At 40.7% G+C, this 11,175-nt stretch overlaps 2 protein-coding genes across 2 annotated transcripts in view; both read right to left on the bottom strand.

Annotated features, from left to right (window-relative positions):
- obscna (obscurin, cytoskeletal calmodulin and titin-interacting RhoGEF a) overlaps positions 1-1,791 on the bottom strand; it is a 38,629-nt gene extending 36,838 nt beyond the window's left edge. Inside the window, exons 1-3 of the mRNA XM_084354707.1 lie at positions 1,723-1,791; positions 672-786; positions 315-581 (exon numbers count right to left, since the gene is read on the bottom strand). Of these exons, the coding sequence (XP_084210833.1) occupies positions 315-581; positions 672-711 (307 nt within the window). The 5' untranslated portion in view covers positions 712-786; positions 1,723-1,791. The remainder of the gene's footprint in view (positions 1-314; positions 582-671; positions 787-1,722) is intronic.
- A 2,484-nt stretch (positions 1,792-4,275) lies between these two features.
- On the bottom strand, positions 4,276-10,429 carry LOC311258450 (dynein regulatory complex protein 11). Its single transcript, XM_084354709.1, has 19 exons — positions 10,303-10,429; positions 9,697-10,024; positions 9,450-9,569; positions 9,028-9,210; positions 8,868-8,939; positions 8,152-8,357; positions 7,951-8,035; positions 7,743-7,853; positions 7,559-7,634; positions 7,320-7,426; positions 7,029-7,115; positions 6,881-6,942; positions 6,695-6,777; positions 6,277-6,384; positions 5,990-6,189; positions 5,542-5,628; positions 4,920-5,097; positions 4,601-4,839; positions 4,276-4,465 (listed from the first exon to the last, which is right to left on the bottom strand). Exons 1-19 carry the CDS (start codon positions 10,311-10,313, stop codon positions 4,349-4,351), a joined length of 2,460 nt encoding a protein of 819 aa, XP_084210835.1. The 5' UTR covers positions 10,314-10,429; the 3' UTR covers positions 4,276-4,348.
- Positions 10,430-11,175: the final 746 nt, after the last annotated feature.

The following is an 11,175-nucleotide window of genomic DNA, read 5'->3' on the forward strand; positions in this document are numbered from 1 at the left end:
ATCCAAGAGGCTTCTTTAGTTCTAACTAACTGGAGATGACCTTCAGGTGGGTTTCTAAGGCTAAGTGAGCCCAGGTGTTCTGGTGTTCTGGGCTCATCTAGCCTTAGAAACTCACATAGAGTTTAAAAAGCCTGCAGCTCCTCTCCAGTTAGTAAGAACTGAAGAAGCCTCTTGGCTGAGAGGTGAAAGGTCTTCAAGAAACTGAAGCAAGTCCAGTTACCTACCTGAGTCTCTGTTGAGTGCTGAGTTTAGTCAAACAGACATAATGAAAGACTTCTGCCATGGAAGAAGCACAGTCTATTCCATCACCTTACCTCTGACACTGAGTCTGCCTGAGGTCTGAATGCCGTTGGTCTGGAAAGAGAACAGGCCTGCATCTCCCAAAGCCACCCGGTTCAGTATGAGGGAGTGTTTCTTCCCATGTGTGCTGATGCGACAGTGTGGCTTGGACTTGAGCTGATTCCCATCTCTGGTCCACACACCCTCGATATAGGCCAGGTTGAGAGTCACCTCAAAGGAGCAGCTATCACACTCAGACACCTCCACATCCTCCAAACCCTTCACCACCTGCAGACGGTTCTCTGGCACGCAAACACACAGCATTAGGGATTCAAGAGCTCATTACAGAAACTACACTGAAATTTCCAACTATGTGTGAGAAGAGAACTTACTTGCAGCAGCTACTATTCCTCCAGGTATATTGTCTCCCATGCCTCCTGCTCTTCTCTCAGTGTGATTGGGGAGTCTTGTTTGCTTTATACCACAGCTATCACACACAGGCTACAACTACAATATGATGAAAACATATTTATGTAATGGCCTGGTTTAGAAGATAACTTATAATCTCTTCTATTGTTGTTGTAAAGGATACTCAGTCCTTTAATAAAACCATCAGCTTCCACCAACTCATTCACACCTCATTCACACTTACAGCCAATCAGCTGCTTTCAGGTCAATGCTGTTTTATGAATAACCTGTTGCAATACATGCCCTGTGTTTGTTTTGAATAAAACTACATTTCACATGCCGATCAAAATTCCTCTCAGGCTAATAATGATATAAATTATCACTTTCAAAATGGCAACATGGTCAAAATGGATACACATGGCATCTACCTCATACGGTTGATCCCTGTGATAGCATGCCAGTCCTCCTCAGTAATGAAGAGTGGAGTAATCTCTGTCACTTCACTCGGCTGAGCTCAGCACCACCAATATAGACTCAGCTGTGATGCCACCTCCACGAGGCCGAATACACTGAACTGAGAAGTTTTAAAAAATAAACAAGAGGCCAAATGAGAAATGCCTATTACTGAAGCAGTTGATATGATATGTGAGATCATGAAACGCTTTTCGACGGCTGGCTCTTCCCACTATCATTAAAGCCATGGGGTTGTCTAAGTATGCAGAGAGGAGGGTCTTCTATCTCCTTAACTATCAGCTAAAATGCGTCACACAACAGCAATGAATTTGCAAACCATCATCTAACTCTAAGTCCAAAGAGCTCCTCCCATAGATAGCGTGTGAAATGAATAAATGTCATTGAAATAAAACAAACTCTTTAAATAAGTTGAGCAAATTCACAAAAGCTTACAGTGAGAAACAGCATGCACCCATTTAAACTAATTTCCATTCACACTAAATTCAATCAAAGATTCAAAGACTAGAAAAAACAACAAAAAAGCACAAGAACACATCAGATCACACACAGCAATGCACTCACTTTCAACTTAGGTGTTTTCTTGAAAGATTAGATCCTTGCGTACCCTCTTGCCGCATCAATAACAAAAAAAAAAAAGGCTTTACCTGAAAAAAAAAGCCGGATAAAAGATCCACCATGTCAACAGATCTGTCTGAGTCTTGTCTTGTTTCTCACAAAGCCTTTCAGATAACAACAAACGTTTAGCCAAGCGAAAGCATGCCCGGGTCTGCAAGCTGCATCCCAGTCCCCAAAGCAGACAGCCTATAGTGCTTTCTCTTTTTTTCTTACTTTGATGGAGCGTAGTGCTGAACAGCTGACATATCTCTCCCCACATACTAACCTCCAAAATAGCCTTCTGTCAGTATGAGGGCAAAGATAGCTTTGGCTTTAATGGTGTGAGGCAACTCATGTCCAGCACCAGAACTATCGAAAACAATCACAATGTATACAACAGGCTTAGTGTGTGTGATGGTTTTCTAGTGTATATGAAGGAGTGAGGGACAAGCTAAGAGCAAATTACTTGAAAGCATCTCAGCAAGCGAGAGCTGCAGGAGGATGTAGGTGAAGGTCTGCACATGACAATGTCTGCACAAGTTCACTACCAGGTTGCCCGCACAGAGATCTGAGATCTCCACCAAAACGACTGGTCCAAGACAGATGTATAACATTCTGTGAATCATGAGGCTGACGTAGTTTAATCACGTGCGCTTTACAAATACTGACCCATATCTGTCAGTGTGCTAAACCTCAAGTTAGACAGATCAAAGTTCATGGATCTCCACAGGGAGATTCCACCACTGCTGCAGCTGAAAGGTCACAAAAGATTAAAAATACTATGCTACACATTTCCTCTTAAAGAACACCCAATCAGCATTCCCCTTTCAAGGACATTTACTGCTATGGTTTAGTAGGTGGTCTACTACTCATAATGGCGGAGTTCAATACTTGGGGCACGAGGGACATCTGACCAAAAAACAAAGAAAGCGTTAAAAGTAACAACAATGCAGATATGAATTTCACATAGCTGGGAAATGTCAATGCACCCACCTCTAGCTCATCCTATTCCAAAAGTGTCTCTGTTCTATCCGCATGACAACAATAAGGTTAAAATTTGTGGGGTTCCCTCATCCAGACAGCAAGGCAGAACAAAGCCAGCACTACCCAGCATTGTGTTCGCCTCAGTTTGACAGACAGCTCCATGTGCCACCACCGGGCACTCCTAAGTCCAGTGAAACTCGACAGGATAATCTCTGTGCAGTCCTGCTGGGGCACAAAAAACAACTTGTCGTCACTGAGAGGGGAATGATGGCCTGCAGAAGCAAACCAGTCTCATTTTACAGATGTCGAAAGCTTTTAACAGCTTCATGGAACATTTGAGTGGAAAAGGATAAAGGTTAAATTTAGATACACCAAAGGGACTTTTTGCATATCAACAACAGAACTTTATTGGATTTGAAATTGGGGATTTTTTATGGTAATTTCAAATCAAGATGTCAATTCAGAAGAGGCCCCAAATCATGTCCCACCACAGTGGAGACGGCCAACAGTCTTGAAATGTGGGCCTTCACATGCACAGCATCCTGTCGATGGTGCACACAGGCTAAGAATAGAGTAATGTTAAAGAAACCGAGGCAATGTGAGGATGTGTTGAGTGAATTTAGAACTCGACAAAACAGCTGAACACTCCACCTAAGCCTCTGGATCCTTGTTTGGAAACACTCCCCCCTCCTGTGTGTCACATTTCCCCTGGTCCAGACTCTTTACACCTGACAGCGGTCATAATAGAGGAATATAGAGACGGTCAACATATATATTTGATGTACAGTGGTCATCTGATCATCAGCGCAGTGTCTTAAAAAGCCACTTCCTCCAGGTTTCGTGTGTTACACCATAATATTAATGGGGGTTTTTTCACCAAATGTAGAATATGTGTCATAGCAAGGCAGCCATAGCCATACAGTAGAACAACTTTAGATGCCCTTGACTGAATAAAAGAGACAGTCTTGGCATATCTAATTACAGCGTGGCCTTGTGTCTGATAACTATAGGCATCTCTCACCCGCGAGCCAGGTCATTAAAAGTATTCCAGCTTATAGTCATATAGAATATGTACTTTGGTTGCATATTGAAGTAAACATATTGAGGTGAAAGGATCAGTCATACAGTGGATCATCTCCAAACATAATCACATGCAATCGCATTAAGCAAACACAGAACGGAAACAAAATCCAGAGACTTAATTTGTAATAAGTGCAGATATAGAATGGATATTTAACTTTGGACAAAATGTTCACATAGATCTACTGAGAGGAAATCTTAATGTGAATGTCACAAAACAGGAGTTGGCACCCTTGTTTATAGACTATACAAAGTCCTGTTTGAAGTATGTGAGCTTTGGCTTTCTGTCTTTTTTTTCAGGTCCATTTCATCATGATACTGTATTATACATTTCTTACATCAGATATTGGTGTAGGCATTTCATTGCTCACCATTTCTGTTGCATCCTCTAATACGTACCTGACAGCCCTCACAAAAAAAGATACACAAAAGAAACAAAATGCCCGCTTTTAATTTAATTGATTTATTTTTTTATGTTAGCTTAAATATATCATAAGACAACTGACATATTTAATACATTATGACAAACTTATTTTTTCCCTTTCTTCTTTTTTACATCTTTTCCTTTAGCTGGTGCCTCTTCTTCTTCCTTTCCGGTGGCAGCTTTAATCCTCTTCTTTCCCAAGGGCGTCTTGGCATACCAGTTCTGATGATATGCAAGAAAAATAACAATAAAAGTATAAATTAAACAGATATCATCATATTGCAAAAAGAAAATATGCCAAAGCATTGTTCAATCATAAAGATGCAATAGAATCAAAACATGAAATATCCACTGTACTTTAAGGGCCTCCTCTTCGTCCTGGAACACAGGGTCAATCTTGGCTAATGGAGCAACAAACTCAGCAGCGCTCAGTGGCCGGTTTGCCTGCTGTAGGATGCGACGCTTGGTGACAGTGCTCTGTATCACCTGGACCATGTGACCTGGCGTGTAGCCATCAGAAATCTTCGCAAGAGAGCTGAGGTCCAGTGCTCTGGTTAACTCACCTCCCTGCTTTTTGATCAGTTCCTTCCACAAGACTGAAGGCAGAGTCAAAGGTCAATTTTTCACACCCACAACCAAAGCTGTCATAACATAATATATTAAAAAAAATTCTTACTGTATCTTGAGCCATAGTCCGGTCTCGGGATGAGGATGATTTTGCTGTACATTTTGCACAGTGACTTGATATCAGCACTTAATGGGTCTTTAGTTGTTCCTATGATCAGGACTCGATCCTCTCCTTTGATCAACTTCAGAGACTTGGGCAAGTCTTTCTTCAAGCGTTTGGGATCCAACTGTGTACAAATTAAAGATGGTTTCAAGTGCCACATAAATAGATGAAACATTTCAAGGTGCAATATGTGAGAATATCAGTTTAAAACATAAAAAAATATACAACTAAAAATTAGAATATCAGAACAACAGTAACAGTTTTGTTGTGTCAAAGACATCTATGAATGGAGTTGCAGAGATCTCTGCTGAAGTCCTGTGCGAGCTGCACAGCTAACTGAGCTAACTAGCACCGTGTTTGAACATCAGCTCTGCCGGTGTTATTGCAACCATGGCTGTGCTGAGGGGCGTGGCTGAGGGCGGTGAATGTATAGTTGTGGCATCACAACCTTATAGAATTTTTGACAGCTCCTTTAAAGCCACAGTTTCTGATTGAAAATCTCACTTTCTACAATATTTGAGCTTTAAACAAAATAATGACTTTCAGCTTTTATCTTGCTCAGACATACCTCTTTTTCTTCCTTGGGAACTTTCTTGTAGAACATTTTTTCCGTGTCTTCAATCCATATTATGGAAGGTTGTAGCAATCTTGCAACCTGTGCAAAGATGATTATGAAGATCTGCATTTTTTACTTCCTGGCCAAGCCAAAATGTAAATACCTGCAACAGGCGCTTGCATAACATTCTTCATTTTCAACTAAGCTTAGCATGAAATATAAACTTAATCAATAGTGCTAGGTATAACATGACGCCATACCGCCCCACATACCACAACCAACAGTGGGAGTATAGTCACTGCTTTTTGGTTATGTGTGATTTACAGCATTAAGCATTTAGGTTGGATTAGGTTTACATTTACATTTTGAAGGTGAGGATTATGACTTCAAAGAAATAAGTGACTTATTTGCTTTGAGAGCAGTTACAGTTACTAGAGTCTATCAAATACCAGTGTGTTACCTTGAACACCATGTGAAGCATCATGGCGAGGCCGCTCTTGCCTGGGTACTTTCCTGCCGTGTTCAGAGGAGACAGATCGAACAGGTTGGCACCTGTTTCCTGGCAGATTGCATGGACCAACATCTTCTTACCTACACCTGCCGGCCCTGCCAGCAGGATGGCTTTTATCAGAGGAGCCTTCTCATGTACCACCTGAGAGCCTGCAGACAACATACATATTGTATTCAAACCACAAACAATATTTTTGTATATATTTATTTAAAATATGACTTGAATAACTTTCATACCTAATGGTAAAATTGCATACAGAGATAAGACCTGCCGCACATCTGACAGTGATGGCATGGGCTCAATGTCATTTTGCCTCAGTGTGGTGCCAAGGTAGCTATAGTCACCTAGAACAGGATGGAACAACTATTAGACCAAAAGTCAATAATCTACATAGTGAGAGAAAACCACTAGCAAAAAGATTAATGTGCTGAGTAAAAAGAAACATTCACTGTGATCACTGTGTTTTGGCAGTCACAATCCAGTAGAGGGCAGCACATCACCACTACATAGTTTCATAGTTACCTTGAAAGTTGCAGTGATCAATTGTATGTGCTCGATCAGATTAAAAGCTCACATACAATTATCATCATAAAACACAGGAAGAGTTGTGAAAAATGGCACAACAGTAAACACAAACAATATCCAAAAACTTACCCAAGTAATCCTGCAGCCTAACATTATTTGCCTGTTTCAACAAGCCATTTTCCACTAGCTCCTGGCACAGAGACTCAAGAGTCCTAGCAGATGTGAAAACATGATGTAATCGTTTTCCCCAGCGCATACAACTCAGTTCTGTACTGAAAATCATTTTTTATAACTGCATCCTCTGTGTGAACTCACCTATCAGATGTCAAATCCTTCTCCTTTTTCTTCTTCTTTCCACTCTTAGATCCTTTCTTTTTCTATAAAGTCAAATAAATATGAGGACATAGCTCAAGGTAACCAATGTAAACTGTGGGTGGCTTGTTATTTGTAATTCACTCATTACCTTGGCATTTCCTTTGGTTTTACCACCCTTGTCTTTATCCACAGCTAGCTTCCATTCAGCCAGCTTTTGTCTCATTTGCTCATCTACCTGATACAAGCAGCACAGAACAATGAGTGCTACTACAGGTGGTGCTGTTATCAGTTTTAATCACCAATGACTGAGACACTGAATTGTTTAAATTACAGCATCAATGCCCAATTTCCTTTTAGTTATTTGTTGTTAAATTCCTAACGTGTATTCTTTAGAATATGTCATGCTTTAAAATGCATCGTGTTCTGTGGTCAGCGTCACCTGTAATCGGATCTCTGTCTCAACGGCTTTCCTCTTTTCTTCCTGGATCAGCTCCACCTCGTGCCTCTGGTTGAAGTTTCTGGACTCATTGCGGGTTTTCCAAAAATCTGAGGGATGAAAAACATTCAACCTAAACTTTATCTATGCAAATGAGTAAGGTTTACATCTTAAATCTGGTTTTCAACTGAATGTGAACTGTGTGACCGGATATCTTGACCTTTTTTTCAATTGAAACATACCTACAAAGGTTTTGCTTCTCACTTCCAAGTCTGGCAGAAAAGCCGAAGGCAGCATCTTCAAACCTGCTTCCTCTTCCTGTGGTACAGAATAACGTTACAATGGCTCACTGAATGTGCAGTCTTTATCAACATCAACAGAATTTACTGAATGTTATATTAAATTAATTTAACTCTGAGCCCTTACTTCCACATCCTCCTTCCCCTTGTCCTTTTTACCCTTTTCCTTCTTCTCCTCCTTCCCTTTTGGTTTGTTGTTGGAATCTTCTTCTTCCTTTGCAGCTATTTCTTCCATTAACTGAAAAAATGTGGGCACAACAAACATCTTTCTCCTTCTGCAAACTACTGTAAAAATTATGCAATAAGTCAGAGTTTTGTCTCAGGGTGTATTTTACCTGCTGAGGGTCCTTTTCAGCAAAGATTAGGGCCGAGCCTCCATCCTCTACTTCCGGGTAGTCTGGGAACGATCCCGTAGCATCACTATTTAGAAAACAACCAAACAGAAGAGAACACGACTGTTTGATTAATTTCAATAAATGTAAAAATGTTCCACTGAAATAACAAATATCACAACGAGGTCCTCTGTGTCACCTTACCGGCATTCAATGAACCACTGTTGGATCTGGTCTTTCATGGTCTTGCTGATGTCATCACCCTCCACATCCCGTATTTTGTTTGTGACAGCCACTACAGACTTTTGATAGTCATCCTCGTACTCCTCCTGTTTGATGCGCAATGAAGCTTCAATGGCCTGAGCAGTAATTTCTGCAGGGAGTGGCACCTGGTATTTTGGATCCATGGCCTAACACAGGAGTGATAAAAAATACTTTACATGTTAAAAACCAGCACACTGAAGTGACTAAAACACCTTGTCAGTAGTCCCGCTGCTGATTCTGCAACTCCTTGACATCACACTATGTCACGATGTCACACATTTGCACAATTTATGCGTATATTCACTGTAGAAGTGAAGCTGACTGGAAGCCGAAAACACGACAGCTGACCAGAGACACAGTGAGTGGTGCTGACTCAGGCGTGAAAAAATCACTTGAACAAAGTAGTATAATCATTTGAATCTAATGTCATGATACAGTTGCTCCTTTTAAACAGAAAAAAGTTTTTAAAAAATCTAATTATGTGTGGCTTAACTTAATCTCAACCAAGACAGGGGATGGCATAAGATCTGAAAGAACACATATCATTCAGCTTTTAGATCAGTTTCATTAGAGGCACTGCTAATTTTGTGAAAAGGCGTGGATGCATTTTTTTCAGTTTAAGACGATTAGCAAAACTAATGGCCCACGGTACTCACCATTCCCAGAAAAATCATTTCTTCATCCCGAGCAATCTTTGCCCTCTTCCTCTGTATGTAACCCCTCCACACCTGCAAGTCACATCAAACTAAGTCTGTCAGTAGCAGGCAGAGAAAGAGGCAGAGAAAGTGGCATGTAGGATCATGTAATAACAAGGACCTTCTGAATACAAACGGAGGCCAACTCAATGTCAGCTGTCCCAGAGTCCTTTGTCCTGTACATCCTGTTCATATTTCTGCTCTCTTCATTCAACTTTGCCCTCAGCCGACCTTGGCGGGCCCTCTCTGCCACTTGAATTATCTTAAGGGCCTCCTCTTGACTCATGTCCTTGGCCTTTAGAGGCTGTAGGGATAGTAAAAAGAAGTCAGAATAATGGATATACTTTTCCGCTTTTCAATGATTCATTAAATATAATGATTAATGAATGAATGATATTTGCTTTCCAGGTAAACACGTATGTGTTAAACTTTTATCCTGATAACTTTTTGTATGTAACAAAATTAAATCATACGTGAAATGAACAATTAATTCAGGAAATTTCAAGTTTGCTTTTACCGTGATGTGGCTACTTTTCAACTCACCTCTGGGCTTTCAGTATCCTCCACCATTTTAAGGATATCTGTCAGCATCGTCTTTCGTTGTTGGAGTTCTTTGCTGCGCTCACTGATGAAATAGCGAGGGATAGGTATCTCAAGGTCTGCCTAGAGTGACAGCAAAGAAAACAGCTGTCGACTTTTGTCATTACCGAAGAGTCATCCCATATAAGTGCCAATGCCTTCTGAGAAAAAAGCCAATATAATTATGTTGCTCTAAAAAAATCAAACTTACAGGTTTGAGCTTCAAGTCGTGAAGGACATCATCCATGTAGTGGTACTCTGAGAACTCTTTTTCCACCATTTCATTCTTCAGCTCTAACACCCTCCCCATCACACCATCGAGAATCACCCGAATAAGTTGTCTCTTCTGTGGGTGGACCACTTGGTCATACACCTTCTCCAGCTGTCTGAAGATTTGGATGTAGCGCACATAAAGCAAGGCCAGACGCTGGAAGAACACTACCCTGTCCTTTTCTGGGCGAGGGGGCTCAGCAGGCAGTTCCTCAGTCAGCAGACGGCTCAGCTCCAAATGGACATTTGCCCACAGCTGGTTGTATTTCCTGCAAAAGTGTAAATAATGATGAGCTGAGGGCCAAGCTGGGAAATGGTAGTCACGAACAAATGCATTACAATTTAAGCAGGTGATACCATATTCATAGAAAAATAATCAAGCTCAAGAGATGCATTGTATTTTTACATTTACATACACAACTTTGCTTCAACATTGCTAATGCTGTTAGCGTGAAACCAGACGACACGCTAACGTTAAACTGTGTAACCGCTGGCTAGGCTAACGTTATACATTTACAGTGATAACGTCGGTGGCTGTAAAGTTTACCTTTGCGACATCAGCCTCGAGAGACAATAACAGGTTTTCAGTGTTATTTATCAAATATCCGAACAAGTTCCAGAGTGTGAAAGTAAACTAATGTTAGCTACAGTGGACACAGCTTCCCCTGGCTGAGTGCTTGACCCGTCTCCATGGTAACAGTAATCCCGGAAGTAGACTCATTTACCTATATTTGGACCGTTGAATTAGCTGAAATCATGGCGGAAACTTTTTAAGATGAAGAAGAGGAAGAAAGAGAAAGATGAAGAAGAAGAAGAAGAAGAAGAAGAAGAAGAAGAAGAAGATGAAGAAGAAAAAGAAGAAGAACAACAACGCGATAGACTAACAATAATTTACCCTTTGGGTTTTCTTTACTTTTTCAAAGGAAATCACTAATGGAGGTAAGAATGTGCACGTTAGGTAGTAGTTGGCCTACAGCTTCTTTCAACCACATGAACTCTCCACTAGGTGACGTCTTTCCTGTGGATTCACAGCACAGACACTTAAGTCTGTCAGTAAAGATGCGTTTTTACGCGAACATAATTAATAATGTAATGGGATGGATACAAATGCGGTGTATGGCTGCAACTGAGATATTACAGTTATGATAGATATAAATGAAGCTCTACCCTTATAAATATCCACTATGAATGAAAAATGCAATTATGAACCAATCTGCAGACTTCATACATGAATTAATTAGCCCATTACACTCGTTTACATTACGCTTGTACTACTGTTATTGTCTTACTAAGGGGGGACCAGCACTCCACTAATTTTTTCGACTTCCTTTCAAATGTGCTTTTGTTCCGTTAATGTAGCCTTGAATTTCGTAATTGTTAACATCTCTATCTCATTTACAGATGTCGGTTCAGCAAAGGC

This window comes from Pagrus pagrus (assembly GCF_965226575.1).
Source record: "Pagrus pagrus genome assembly, chromosome: 6".
NCBI classification, from domain to species: Eukaryota; Metazoa; Chordata; class Actinopteri; order Spariformes; family Sparidae; genus Pagrus; species Pagrus pagrus.

Coding starts and splice junctions, on each gene's coding strand:
- LOC311258450 (XM_084354709.1), bottom strand. Junction 7,116..7,319: donor AGACAGAGATCCGATTACAG/GTGACGCTGACC, acceptor TGCTTGTATCAG/GTAGATGAGCAAATGAGACA. Junction 6,778..6,880: donor AAGGATTTGACATCTGATAG/GTGAGTTCACAC, acceptor CACATCTGCTAG/GACTCTTGAGTCTCTGTGCC.